This window comes from Leucoraja erinacea, chromosome 2, assembly GCF_028641065.1.
Source record: "Leucoraja erinacea ecotype New England chromosome 2, Leri_hhj_1, whole genome shotgun sequence".
Taxonomy (NCBI): Eukaryota; Metazoa; Chordata; class Chondrichthyes; order Rajiformes; family Rajidae; genus Leucoraja; species Leucoraja erinaceus.
In genome coordinates, this window is record NC_073378.1 from 2702083 (window position 1) to 2717732 (window position 15650).

Genomic DNA, 15650 nt, shown 5'->3' on the forward strand with positions numbered 1-15650 from the left:
CCAACAAACGCTCATCATAGTTTAACCTACTCATTCCAAGGTTTTATTCTTGTAGACATCCTCCGGGCCCTCTCCAGAGCCAGCACATCCTTCCTCGGATATGGTGCCCAAAATTGCTCCAAAAAGTATACCAAATTTGGCCTGACCAGCGCCTTATAGAGCCTCAGCGTTACATCCCTTACAATGCCTAAAATAAATAACAAAATACATATAACCATATAACAATTACAGCACGGAAACAGGCCATCTCGACCCTTCTAGTCCGTGCCAAACACTTACTCTCACCTAGTCCCATCTACCTGCGCTCAGAACATAACCCTCCATTCCTTTCCCGTCCATATACCTATCCAATTTATTTTTAAATGATAAAATCGAACCTGCCTCCACCACTTCCACTGGAAGCTCATTCCACACAGCTACCACTCTCTGAGTAAAGAAGTCCCCCCTCATGTTACCCCTAAACTTCTGTCCCTTAATTCTCAAATCATGTCCTCTTGTTTGAATCTTTCCTACTCTCAGTGGGAAAAGCTTATCCACGTCAACTCTGTCTATCCCTCTCATCATTTTAAAGACCTCTATCAAGTCCCCCCTTAACCTTCTGCGCTCCAGAGAATAAAGCCCTAACTTGTTCAACCTTTCTCTGTAACTTAGTTGCTGAAACCCAGGCAACATTCTAGTAAATCTGACCTTGGTTAGATCATCCGAAACTTCTTCACCCTTTGAATGCTGCCTGTGCATTGATCCAGCTGGAAAAATAAAAGGCCAGAGTGGGGGGGTGGTGGTAAGGATAGGAGCATGTGATCGATTATTTATGTGATATTTATAAATACAAAGTGACAGGTACAGTAGCTTTGCAAATGGCATGAGGCAGTTTATTCTGTGTTTTTAACAAAAGTCTTTCCGAATTCTCTTGCAAAACTGACTGCAGGAAAACTTCACAGAGCAGAACTTTTGTGCTCAATGGCAGGCAACACAGAGTTTAATGGTGCCCTGGTGAATTGTGCAACTTCAGGCCCACTGGAGAATCAGTGGGAAAGCAAGCTGTGTGCATCTAGAATGTGGTGTAAATCGCAGGCAGGCCTGCAGCCATTTCTGTGTCAGTGTCTTTCATTATAAATGCCTATATACCACATTCATCAGGAAACCCCTTGCATAAAGTTATGCCCCAATTTCCATTCCCCTTGTCTCGCCTCCTCCATCCCTGCCACCGTGGACTGGTGTACCAATTAATTAACAGAATTGTCAAGTATACTTTGGTAGTTTCAGTTAAAAATGTGGATATAGATATTACCAATAGAACTATGTTCGGCACGGACTAGAAGGGTCGAGATGGCCTGTTTCCGTGCTGTAATTGTTATAGGGTTATATGGTAATAACTGTAAATTGAGAACCTCAAGTTGCTCGAAAGTGGGGACGTAATTGTATCTCTGATCCAGTTATCCGCACTTAAAGAAACACAGCAGTTTAAAATGGCAACAAATGGGACAAATATGGTAGCAGCCTTCAAAACGTTTGTAATTGATTTGAAGCCTGCCTTAGACTCTCTGCCGACTTTTTTGGAGCAGCTTTTAACCTGGTGTGTTGGATGCCAAGGCAGGAAACAGCATGGGCCAGTTGGGAGGGGCAATGGTCAAAGATGCCCTGCTTGATAAGTGATGAAGTGAAGGTGGGTGCTTTATGACTTGGGTGTGAGGAGGGTTGCTCTGTTTGCCACTCCAGAGTTCAACAAAGCAGCATACCCTGCAGGAAGTGGCGGTCTGGCCCAACCCAGCGTGCAGTACCTGAAACACCAGGGAAGAGATGTGAGAGAAGATGGCACACCTTAATGAAGCTGCCAAGGTAAGCCTTCCCAATTTGCCTGGTTATTGGCCCTATTTGTATCCTACAGCGTATTGCCAGGTAGCCCTATTGCAAACCTCCCGCTGGCCTGAGTCACACCCTCACATTTCCTTGCAATGCTTTCAGTGTTGACTATGCATGTCTGTAGCACTACATTACAGCTGCAACTTATAATTGACAGTGTCGGCATGCTCACAACTACTAATGTTAAAAGCATTTTTAATCAACTTGGCTGCATTGTAAATGGTGCTTGATGACCCCACTTTGGGTTGCAGTCACGGTCTATGTGACATTATTCAACATCACTTCTTCCTATCACAGCCACCTCCGGTGGGACCAGACGGCAGAGGGCTGCGTGCTGCTCTGATCAGCTGACACTAAAACACCAGTGTGTGTGTGTTCTTTAAGATGGTGACCTTGAAACAGTGGCAGAAGTGACAGGAGCAAGTGAAGGTATCACAGGAGGAGACCTGACACTGTTCCAAACATTAAAAAGAATGTCCCGCAAGGAGCAAGTGATAGTATAACACGTGGAGTTAGTATTAGTTGTGGGGGAGAAGGCAGGAGAATGGGGTTAGGAGTGAAAGATAGTTCAGCCACGATTGAATGGCAGAGTAGATGATGGCCGAGTGGCTAAATTCCACTCATCGCTTATGATCTACTTATGATCTTGGTCATTGAAGGAACTGAAGAATATTGTTGTGTGCTATAAGTCCTTGCTATTCCCTGGTACTATGCTTAGATATTGACAAAGAGCATGGAAATAGGCACCTTGAATTCCCCAACAACATTCTCCAACATAGAATTCTCCAATGTTAGGTAACCTCCAACAACAGCCCCCTGGTTCCCTCCCCTCCCCTTCCACTTACATTCCATTCCCTGACTTCACTATTCGAAACTCTTCAATCCTTTAGCCTCTCGCCTTCTTTTTCTTCACCTCTGGTATTTGTCCAAACATCTGGCTATCAACAACTTCCCATGCCTGTGTTCACCTATTACCTGCCCTGCTTTGCCCAGCTCTTCCTCTCTACCAGTTTTCCTCCCCCTCCTCCTCCCAGAATCAGTCTGAAGAAGGATCACGACACAAAACATCACCTATCCATATTTTCCAGAGATGCTGCCTGACCAACTGAGTGACTCCAGCATTTTGTGTCATTTTAATTAAACAAGCATGTGCAGTTCCTTCTTTCTGCATGGAAACAGGCCCTTCGGCCCAACTTGTCCAAGCCGTCCAAGTTGTCATTCTACACTGGTCCCATTTTCCTTCATTTGGACTATATCCCTCTAAACCCTTCCTTTCCATTTATTTGTCCAAATGTCTTTTGAAAGTCACAATTGCATCCGCTTCTCTAGCTTCATATCTATGCAGCTTATTCCAGGTACTGACTACCCTTTGAATGGAAATGATGCCCGTGAAGTCTCTCTTACATCTGTCCCCTCTCGTCTTAGGTTTGCGTGAAGAAGAAGTAACTGTCACAATCAGTATCTGTGTTGGTTGATCGGCATTAAACATCTTCTGTCATTTGTGGCCTCTATTGCCCACATTTGCAATTGTTTGTCTTCAACCTCTCAGGTAGAACCTTCTGATGGAGAATGACAACATTTGGTAGGCGATAAGACACACCTCTGTTATATTGGACAATACGTAACCCTCTGGGCAGTTCATTACCTGTGCTCGGTTGGAAGGTGAGCGAGCTTAGAAAGTTTGATTAATCTAGCAACCTTTAAAATCCCCACCCATTGCTTTAAATAGGATCCACTCTCGGCAGCTTCTTCAAGGGACAGGTGTTTCACTCAACCAGGTGGAGTGGGAGAACTTGACTCTAATGTCTCAGGACATTTGAGTTTTCCAAACTCTATTCCGATTTGACAGAGGGAGGTGAATCAGTACAATTCGGCTGTGGAGGCCAAGTCATTGGGTTTTTTTTTTAAGGCAGAGTGTCAGGTTCTTGATTAATAAGGGGGTCAAAGGTTACGGAGAGAAGGCAGGAGAATTTGGTTGAAAAGGAAAGATAGATCAGCCATGATTGAATGGCAGAGTTGATTCGATGGGCCGAATGGCCTAGTTCTGCTCTTATGAACTTATGTCAGATACAATGAACCCTGGTTCTCTGGTATGGAGATGAGATTGATCCACTTCTGACTCACAATGAGAATGAGGAGAGATTTAGGAGCAGTCTCATAAAGAAGAAGGTTTTGAAGAATGAAATTGCTGAGGGACCAGGACAGACATACCTATAAGGGACAAAATAGATAAAATATTTGAGGCAGATTTGTGGGGAGAGAGCAAGGCATTTTGGCCTTTTGCAAGCTTTCACCAAATGAGGTGCTGAACAATATGTTTTGTGTGCTATACCTATCTTGAGGTTTCCCATGCATTCCCTGCTGATTGCTGGCGCTGTTCTCAGATACTGACAGGGAACATGTATTAGATTACAAGGCACCGAGCTGCTGCATAACCCTATCTGTATCCTATGCTGGGCATTTTCGTATTGCAACAGAGTTGAGGTCTGAAAATGTATTTGGAAGGGGTGAGAGGATTGCTACTCTTGTGATTGCTTAGTGCTCTGTATTTATGTCTTAACATGCTGTCTTAGTACATCTAGAATAATGCGTGTGGTCTATTGAAAACCACCCTAAGCAACCATACTCCCCATTGCCACAGAATGCACTGAGTAAGAATGTATCATACTAATCCATCCAAGCTTCAGACTGAGCAAGTCCAATACCTGCAACTTCTATCATCCAAAATAGACAATGTCAACAGGCATACGGGTGCCTGGCACATCGCACACTCTTCTGATTTCAAGAACAAAAGAAAGGTCTTGACCCGAAACGTCACCCATTCCTTCTATCCAGAGATGCTGCCTGTCCCGCTGAGTGACTCCAGCATTTTGTGTCTATCCAAATCAAGGAAGCTATCTAATAACATTGTTGGGGTCCATTCACCTTCCAACAGCAGCTGTTCAAGCTAGAATTTACCTGACCACAACCTTCTTGAGGAAACGTTAGGAAAGACAACAAACGGTGGATTTGTTAACTGGTGCCAACATCCTAAGAATCGATAAGCTGAACTCTTGGTCAACACAGGGTGGAACCCATGATGCCCAAATACGTTCAGCAAAACAACTGCCCAATGGAAGTAACCACTTTCAAATGTCCACCAGACCAATGGGCTTTGTCTTCACTAGATAGGGAGCCACAAATCTAGTGACTTGGACAAATTTGGCCTTCTTTTTTTGTTATGTATAACTTTTTCAATCCAGTGCAGTCTTAATGAGACTCGTAGATTTCACCTTCTGGTCATTTGGAGTTTGTTTCTTTGAAATGTTAAAAAAAGTAGTCTTGACTGCATGCCAGAGCAGTGCTACAGTGCTCGGGGAGAAAAACCCGGCTTTAGATGACACCATCAGAGGCTACATCAACATTCTTAAATGAGCATTAAAGATACCCTGGCACATGTCATATGAGGAAAGATTGAAAAGACTAGGCTTGTATTCACAGGAGTTTAGAAAGATGAGGGGGGATCTTATAGAAACATATAAAATTATAAAAGGACTGGAGAAGCTAGATGCAGGAAAAATATTCCCAATGTTGGGCGAGTCCAGAACCAAGTGCCACAGTCTTAGAATAAAGGGGAAGTCATTTAAGACTGAGGTGAGAAAAAACGTTTTCACCCAGAGAGTTGTGAATTTATGGAATTCCCTGCCAAAGAGGGCAGTGGAGGCCAAGTCACTGGATGGATTTAAGATCCAGTTAGATAGAGCTCTAGGGGCTAGTGGATTCAAGGGATATGGGGAGAAGGCAGGCACGGGTTATTGATAGGGGACGATCAGCCATGATCACAATGAATGGCGGTGCTGGCTCGAAGGGCCAAATGGCCTCCTCCTGCACCTATTTTCTATGTTTCTATGTTAACACAAAGCTGAGATGGAACTTATACTGGTATCCTCCCTGGTTACTAGATAATTACCACTCTATGACTTGTTGTGTTCAGTTCTGGGCATCTTGTTATAGAAAAGATGTTGTCAAGCTGGAAAGGGTACAGAGAAGATTTACAAGGATGTTGCCAGGGCTAGAGGGTGTGAGCTATAGGGAGAGGTTGAGTAGGCTGGGTCTCTATTCCCTGGAGCGCAGGAGGATAAGAAGTGATCTAATAGAGGTGTATAAAATCATGAGAGGAATAGATTGAGTAGATGCACAGAGTCTCTTGCCCAGAGTAGGTGAATCGAGGACCAGAGGACATAGGTTTAAGGTGAAGGGGAAAAGATTTGATAGGAATCTGAGGGGTAATGTTTTCACACAAAGGGTGGTGGATGTATGGCACAAGCTGCCAGAGGAAGTAGTTGAGGCTGGGACTATATTCAAGATTCAAGAGAGTTTATTGTCATGTGTCCCAGATAGGACAATGACATTTTTGCTTTGCTTCAGCACAACAGAATATAGTAGTCATAAATAAATACAGATCAGTGTGTCCATATACCATTGAATATATATACACACATAAATCAGCATATAAAGTGCAATAGGCTATTAAAGTTCAGACTTTTGTTTGAGTTGAGTTCAATAGCCTGATGACTGTGGGGAAGTAGCTATTCCTGAACCTGGTCGTTGCAGTCTTCAGGCTCCTGTACCTTCTACCTGAAGGTAGCGGGGAGATGAGTGTGTGGCCAGGATGGTGTGGGTCCTTGATGATGCTGCCAGCCTTTTTGAGGCAGCGACTGTGGTAGATCCCCTCGATGGTAGGGAAAAGTGTCCAATTTGTATTCTTCCTGTCCCTGCCTACTTGTAATGAGACGACTCGCGTTCCATCTGGTGTCATCTTGGAGGAGGTACGCGTTCTCGCCGAATCTCCGTTTAATCTGTATCGGCTTGGCGTGTGCGCTTGTGAGTTTATGCTGCCTGTCGTACCCAGCCGCCGACCTTGAACCGTGGCGCTCGTCCTCTGCGTTTGGCAGTACGCTTTCCCTTTCGCTTGGCTGTGCGCTGTCATTTCCGCCCTCGCTTTTGTGTCTGGGTTTGGGTACGATGATGGCTGAAGAGCATTCAGTTTTGTTCGCAGGTTTCGCCCTCCCATCAGCTCTGCTGCCGTTTACCCAGTCAACGTGTGTGGTGTGGATCTGTAGGATCTGAGGAGAATATGGATTGACTGTTCGAACGTTTTCCCCTCCGACATGCTGGCTTTTATGCATTCCTTGATCACACGATTGAATCGTTCAACCCCGCCGTTCGATTGGGGGTTGTATCTCGACGTCCGCTGATGTTGAATGTCGTGGCTCGTGAGAAATATGGAGAATTGGTCAGATATGAACTGAGGGCCGTTGTCAGTCATTATGACCTCTGTCAGTCCCCATTTAGTGAACCGTTTTTCGAGAATCACGATGATCGAGCTTGTCGTGACTGAGGAAGTAGTTGCGATCCCAGGCCACTTGCTGTGGGGATCGTGTACATGTAGAAGCCGCTAGCTTCTTGATGCAGCTTGCACCTCTCCGGAGATGTCGACTTTCAAGTGCCTCCATGGTTTGTCCGGCTGTGGGATTGTCTGAAGAGGGGCAGGACTTGGCTTTGTTGCTTTATCACTAATTGTGCATGCTTCACAATTTTTAACGGAATCTTCTACGTGACGATCTATTGCTGGCCACCATACTGCCTCGCGACACCGTTGTTTCATCTTAACAATGCCCGGGTGTCCTTCGTGTGCCAGTTGTAACACGCGGTGTTGCAGTGATTTGGGTATAATCACTCGAGTTCGGCGCGTGACGCGCGTATCGTCAAACACTGCCAGTTCGTGGCGTACCCAGTGGTATGGAACCAAGTCCTCTCCTTGGGCCAGTCTGTCCTGAGATACTGGCAGACGATTTGCGGTGTGCCGTCAGCTGTCCACTCTGCTTTCAGCTCTCCCAGCGTCACGAGATTCGCCATCGCGTGCAAAATCACCGCCAAGAACGTATTCGTCGATGTCACTTGAAGTGTCGCTATCACGTGTGCTTGTGGGTGCCACCGTTGGGACCCGACTGAGCATGGCTGCGATCCGATTGCTTGAACCTGCGAGATATTCTACTTTGCAGTTGTACTGGTGAAGGCGATCGGACCATCTGTAGATCCTGAGAGGACGGTGTCCTGAGTCTGATGTGTCCAACAACGTAGTTAGTGCTTGGTGATCTGTACGGAGAGTGAATGGTCTCCCGTATAGGTATACGAGCCAGTGTTCATGTTCACTAATGCTTCACGTTCCCCGGTGGAGTACTTGTGTTCGGTTGTAGTCAAGGGACGGGACGCGAATGCGATCGGTTGTTCGCTTCCATCGATACTCTGCGAGAACACTGCTCCGATCGCCATATAGGAAGCATCTGTTGTGACGTACGTTTCCGCACTTGGGTCGAAGTGTGCGAGAACAGGCGGAGATGCTATTTTGTCGTTCAGCGTGTTGAACGCAAAGTCCTGCTCATACGTCCATTGAACCATGGAACGACGCAGCCAGCTCTTGTACTGTTGGCAGAGGGTATTTGTCCGGAATGGTGGCTTTGTTGACCGATTTGAGATCGATGCACAGCCCGAGTTCACCGTTCTTGCGTCGTGCGATGACCAAATTCCATATCCAAGGGGATGAATCGATGCGCTCAATGATACCATCCTTTTCGAGTCGTTTCAGTTCCGTTGAGACTTCCGCACGAATGGAAAACGGTAGGCGTTGTGAAACCGGCCGGACTGATGTGTCTACATGAGGTGCGTGGCAGTACCCTTTAACTATCCCAAAACCCGAGAAAAGAGAGGGGTACTTCTGCCCATAGTCCACGTCACTGATCACATTGATGTTCATTCCGGTTGAGTCCTGAAGCTTGAACTCTAGTTGATCAAACAAATTGACTCCCATCAGACTCTCTCCTTCTGCGATGTGGACTGTGAAGCTATCGAGCTTAACTCCATTGTAGCAGACAGGAACGGTCACTAGCCCTCTCGTGGGTATGGTTGAACCATCATAAGCGTGAAGAGTGTTCCTCAGTGGAGCAAGTGGGTAATCCGAAAAATACCTTTTGTAGAGGTCGACGCTCAAAATAGATACCTTCGCCCCACATATATGAGAAGCCATACCGAGGTCCCAGTGATCTCGACCATGCAGTCTTTGAAAGTCCCTGTTGACCGAACATCCTGGTCAGCCCTGTCCTGAATGGAATATACATCATGTCCACCCGGAGATCCATTGTCTACATGGCTACATGGACCTTCTCCTTCGATGACCGGCAGACTTTCTCGAAGTGATTCAGCTTTGATCACTCGTTGCATCGTTTACCGTACGCTAGACATTCCCCTGGAGCTTGTGTCCAGCCACAATTCGGACACTGCTTGTTTGAGCAATTGTGTTTCGATTCCCCTCCACTGGTGCTGTGTTCATCTGATGCGATGCAGGACTAAATGCTCCCACAGAACATGCCATCGGCTGTTGTTTGAGCACCTCGGCGTTATGCATTGCACTTTCAATTTGCACAGCTAACGCTTGTGCCTTTTCGAGTGTGAGAGCATTATCCTCCATGAGAAGGCACTCTCTAATCTGCGGGACAGAAGTCTCTTTGATCACCTGGTCTCTGTCCATCAGTCTGTGCTCCAAAACTGCTCATCAGTCAGTGCTCCAAAATTGCACTTTGCAGCCAGTTCTATCAATGCACAAGCAAATTGCTTCACTGGTTCGCCCTGTCGCTGTGACCGTTGGTGAAATCGGTATCTTATGATCAGCACACTGGTCATTGGGACGAAATATTTGCCCAGTGCATTAACAGCGGTACTGTACTCACTCGTTGCAGCACTATCGAGCTGCGCAAAGATTCGCTGTCCCTCCGTTCCCAGGCAATGCAGCAGAATCGCTCGGCGGCGAATGTCCAAAATGGCCGCGCCATCCAGGCCACTTGCGATCAGGTATGTCTTGAAAATTTCATACCAGCGTATCCTGGAGTTTCATCAAGAACGGAGATGGGGCAGCGAGGGTTAAACCAGCCATCCTCATTGCCAGATGTTGCATTCAAGGGCTAAATGACTCACAAACAACCCTTGGTGTACAGAACCCGAAGTGTATTTATTTCACGCCAACATGGCTGCCGCTAAAGGCCTGCAGATCCCTCCCTGAGGAAACATTCATTTCGAGACAGAGCCCTCTAGTGGTGACTGCAGGACACAACACTCTCTACTGTGCACCTGTAGACGTTAGAGGGTCCTCCTTGACATACTGACTCTCCGTAATCTTCTCAGGAAGTCGAGGCGCTGATGTGCTTTCTTTATAATTGCGTCAGTGTCCTCGGACCAGGAAAGATCTTCAGAAATATGCACGCCCAGGAATTTGAAGCTCTCCACCATCGACCCGTTGATATAAACGGGACTGTGGGTCCCCATCCTACCCCTTCCAAAGTCCACCATCAGTTCCTTGGTTTTGCTGGTGTTGAGAGCCAGGTCGTTGTGCTGGCACCATTTGGTCAATCGGTCGATCTCACTTCTATACTCTGACTCGTCCCCATCAGTGATACGTCCCACAATGGTGATGTTGTTGGTGAACTTGATGATGAACTATTCCAATGTTTAAGAAACAGTTATACAGGTACATGGATAGGACATGTTTGGAGGGATATGGACCAAACACAGGCAGGTGGGACTAGTGTAGCTGGGACATGTTGGCCGGTGTGGGCAAGTTGGGCCGAAGGGCCTGTTCCACAATGTATCACTCTATGACTCTATGACTCTTGCTTTGTTCATATAGGTTTCCAACATTTATTACAATTGTCTGTAAAAACATTGCTCTTTTCACCTCATTACTTCTGTGGCATGTTGTGCTGTTAATATACCTCACTTCAGAAGGCTTTCGACAAGGTCCCACATAACAGATTAGTATACAAACTTAAAGCACATGGTATTGGGGGTTCAGTATTGATGTGGATAGAGAACTGGCTGGCAGACAGGAAGCAAAGAGTAGGAGTAAACGGATCCTTCACAATGGCAGGCAGTGACTAGTGGGGTACCGCAAGGCTCAGTTCTGGGACCCCAGCTATTTACGATATATATTAATGATTTGGACGAGGGAATTGAATGCAACATCTCCAAGTTTGCGGATGACACGAAGCTGGGGGGCAGTGTTAGCAGTGAGGAGGATGCTAGGAAGCTGCAAGGTGACTTGGATAGGCTGGGTGAGTGGGCATATGCATGGCAGATGCAGTATAATGTGGATAAATGTGAGGTTATCCACTTTGGTGGCAAAAACAGGAAAGTAGATTATTATCTGAATGGTGGCCGATTAGGAAAGGGGGAGATGCAACGAGACCTGGGTGTCATGGTACACCAGTCATTAAAAGTAGGCATGCAGGTGCAGCAGGCAGTGAAGAAAGCGAATGGTATGTTAGCATTCATAGCAAAAGGATTTGAGTATAGGAGCAGGGAGGTTCTACTGCAGTTGTACAGGGTCTTGGTGAGACCACCCCTGGAGTATTGCATACAGTTTTGGTCTCCTAATCTGAGGAAAGACATTCTTGCCATAGAGGGAGTATAGAGAAGGTTCACCAGACTGATTCCTGGGATGTCAGGAGTTTCATATGAAGAAAGACTGGATACTCGGTTTGTACTCGCTAGAATTTAGAAGATTGAGGGGGGATCTTATAGAAACGTGCAAAATTCTTAAGGGGTTGGACAGGCTAGATGCAGGAAGATTGTTCCAGATGTTGGGGAAGTCCAGAACAGTTTAAGGATAAAGGGGAAATCTTTTAGGACCAAGATGAGGAAAACTTTTTTCACACAGAGAGTGGTAAATCTGTGGAATTCTCTCCCGCAGAAGGTAGTTGAGGCCAGTTCATTGGCTATATTTAAGAGGGAGTTAGATGTGGCCCTTGTGGCTAAAGGGATCAGGGGGTATGGAGAGAAGGCAGGTACAGGATACTGAGTTGGATGATCAGCCATGATCATATTGAATGGCGATGCAGGTTCGAAGGGCCGAATGGCCTACTCCTGCACCTATTTTCTATGTTTCTATGTTTCACTTTATTATAATTTGCTAAAGTTAGCCAGTATACAAGCATCCAAGAAATGACAGGCAAAAAGCCTGTGCCACATGTACTCAACTGATTCACCAATGTCAAATTGCATAGCACCATATTCCATAATGTGGAATTCATTGCCATGGAAGGGTGTGGAGGCCATGTCAATTGATATTTTTAAGGCAGAGATGAATAGATTCTTGATCAGTACGGGTGTCAGGGGTTATGGGGAGAAGGCAGGAGAATGGGGCTGAGAGGGAGAGATAGATCAACCATGATTGAATGGCAGAGTAGACTTGATGGGCCAACTGGCCTAATTCTGCTCCTATCATTTATGACCACTGACATTGATGGCAGTGCTAAGGTATGGGGTTGCCAACTCCAGCTATGCATTTTCCAGGATATCATTGCTGAAACGAATCCTACCACATAATAATATCACTGGCCTTACTGCCAAATGGCCATTGCAAAGTGAATAGATTCTATACTACCTTATTATTGTTCTTGGTTCTTAGCTAACTTGCCCCCAGCACCAATATTTTCACAACTAGAAAAGAAAAACTTGGGAGTCAATGATTTTTTGTGTTGCTTTTATTTTACCCCTGGGTTGTGCCTGCACCTCTGCCCTGTAGGATTTCCCATCCCATAGTGTTGGATGGCTGGCAGCTCTATTAGGAGAATAGATGAGGCCGATCAGGAACAAAGAGAGACTTGCATTTATTTAGCACCTTTCACAACTTTAATCTATCCCTAAATCATTTATATCCAATGATTTTTTTTTAATGTGGTCAATTCTAATGTGGGAAGCCAAGCAGCCAAGCACCTACAAAGAACATGGTAGTAATAAAAGTATACATGGTACTGGAGTAACAGCAACTGTGGCAGCATCTCTGAAGAGCTGAATAGATGTCGTTTCGGGTTGTGAGTCTTCTCCCGACCTGAAAACGCACCTATCCATGGTCTCCACAGATGCTACCTGAGCCACTGAGTTACTCCAGCACTCTGTGTCCGTTTGTGTAAAGCACCATCTGGAGTTCCTTGTTTCAACAAGTTAGCCGTGACTGATAGTCAGTTTGTGTGATGCTGGTTGAGGTGTCTATTATTTCAGACATTGGGAATAAATCTCCTTTCTTTTCCAAGGTCTGTTTAACGTATACTTGAAAGAACAAATAAGCCTTCTCGATTTCACACTCCCTTTGTTTTTCACGATTATCAGCCTAGATTTATTTTGCTGGAATAGGATTTGAACCCACTATAGGATAGTTCAAGAGGTAAATGTGCTACCAATACCCACAGTATCCCAAGAGTAGTATCCCCCAGAAAGTTTATTGTCATGTGTCCCTGTATAAGACAATGAAATTCTTGCTTTGCTTCAGCACAACAGAACACAGTAGGCATTGACTACAAAACAGATCAGTGTGTCCATATACCATAATATAAATATATACACACATAAATTAATAAACCGATAAAGTGCAAATAACAGATAATGGGTTATTAATAATCAGAGTTATGTCCGAGCCAAGATTAATAGCCTGATGGCTGTGGGGAAGTAGCTATTCCTGAACCTGGTCGTTGCAGTCTTCAGGCTCCTGTACCTTCTACCTGAAGGTAGCAGGGAGATGAGTGTGTGGCCAGGATGGTGTGGGTCCTTGATGATACTGCCAGCCTTTTTGAGGCAGCGACTGCGATAGATCCCCTCGATGGAAGGGAGATCAGAGCCGATGATGGACTGGGCAGTGTTTGCTACTTTTTGTAGTCTTTTCCTCTCCAGGGCACTCAAGTTGCTGAACCAAACCACGATGCAACCGGTCAGCATGCTCTCTACTGTGCACCTGTAGAAGTTAGAGAGAGTCCTCCTTGACAAACCGACTCTCCGTAATCTTCTCAGGAAGTAGAGGCGCTGATGAGCTTTCTTAATAATTGCATCAGTGTTCTCGGACCAGGAGAGACCTTCAGAGATGTGAAATATTAATATATTTCATCATGATTTTGCAGTGATTTCAAACACTCACATACGCACACACACACACCACACACACACACACACACACACACAAGCGCGCACACACACACACACACACACACACACACACACACACACACACGTTTCACTGTGATAGAGTCAACTGAAAGATTCATTTAATTGTAATCATGAACAAAATGTGCTGTCATAACTTGCCTTTTGTTGCCTAATTTCCGTAAAGTACAGCACATGATACCTTAAATTAAAAAGCACAAAACATGCAAATGCTGGTAATCTGAGATAAAGGCAGATGATGCCACATATACCCAGCAGGTCAGGCAACATCTGTGAAGAGAGAAATAGAGTTATTGTTATTTCAGATCAAGGGTATTTCATTTGAACCATTTGACTATTGACTGTTGAAATGCCATTCACCTGAAACAATATGCGTAGGAAGGAACTGCAGATGCTGGTTTACACTGAAGATAGATACAAAATTCTGGAGTAAAATGCTGGACAGGCAGTATGTCTGGATAGAAGGAATGGATGACGTTTTGGGTCAAGAGTCTGAAGAAGGGTCTCGACCCGAAACGTCACCCATTCCTTCTATCCAGAGATGCTGCCTGTCCCACTGAGCTACTCCAGCATTTTGTGTGTGTCTTTACCTGAAACATTAACTCTTTTCACAGATGATGTTTGACTTGCTGAGTCTTAACTGCAAATGCTACCTTTGTGGAGTTACTTTGGGGGAATGTTGTAAAGGCGTGGTTAATGGAGGCAGGTGGATTCTTCAGATGAACGAACAACTCAATTGTAATGTTAGATTCCTTGGAACTTGACTGCAGGGAATATTGCAACAACTTCCATCGTTATACATTTGCTATGGCCCTCTCTCCGTTTGTCAAACCAACATGGAAGGAGTTAATCCAGTGCATGCAAACAACCAGAAAATGAAATAATATATTGCAGACAACATTATTTCACCAGTGATTCCATGGGGAATTAATTGAAAACCCTTTACTTTTTACAGTGAAGTGTGCAGGAGAGATGTTAACAGATGTTTTCCCAATCCAAATTAAAATGCATTGTAACATCAACAAATCACATCATAAAATAAAGCTTGCACATTGTAACTCTAACATGTGGTACAAGATTATACTAATCACTCAAGTTCATCATTATGTATTCTTGAAGATTATTTGGACAACTAAAATGAGTTATTGTAGATAATTGTCAGGTGCTTAATAGTCTGTGGCCAATTAGCTTCACCAAGAATTTATGAGATGTCAAATAATTGTTTTATTTTCCCATAAGATTCTTAGTCCAAGAATATTTTGTGGGTTACCAAGGATGCTAATTTTATAAGGTACACAAAAATGGTGGAGAAACTCAGCGGGTGCAGCAGCATCTATGGAGCGAAGGAAATAGGCGACGTTTCGGGCCGAAACCCTTCTTCAGACTGAGGGCAGGGGGGGGGGGAGAAGGAGGGAGGGAAAAAGGGGGGAGGAGGAGCCCGAGGGCAGGGGGATGGGAGGAGACAGCTCGAGGGTTAAGGAAGGGGAGGAGACTGCAAGGGCTAGCAAAATTGGGAGTATTCAACATTCATGCCATCAGGATGCAAGCTGCCCGGGCGGAATATGAGGTGCTGTTCCTCCAATTTCCGGTGTTGCTCACTCTGGCAATGGAGGAGACCCAGGACAGAGAGGTCGGATTGGGAATGGGAGGGGGAGTTGAAGTGCTGAGCCACCGTGAGTTCAGGTAGGTTATTACGGACTGAGCGGAGGTGTTCGGCGAAACGATCGCCCAACCTCCGCTTAGTCTCCCCGATGTAAATCAGC

The 15650-nt window shown here is 45.3% G+C and overlaps 1 protein-coding gene across 1 annotated transcript in view; it reads left to right on the plus strand.

Moving 5' to 3' along the window:
- LOC129706504 (catenin delta-2-like) overlaps positions 1-15650 on the plus strand; it is a 1547539-nt gene that overhangs the window by 1302454 nt on the left and 229435 nt on the right. The window contains exon 12 of the mRNA XM_055650854.1: positions 1720-1839. Coding sequence (XP_055506829.1) covers positions 1720-1839 — 120 coding nt within the window. The remainder of the gene's footprint in view (positions 1-1719; positions 1840-15650) is intronic.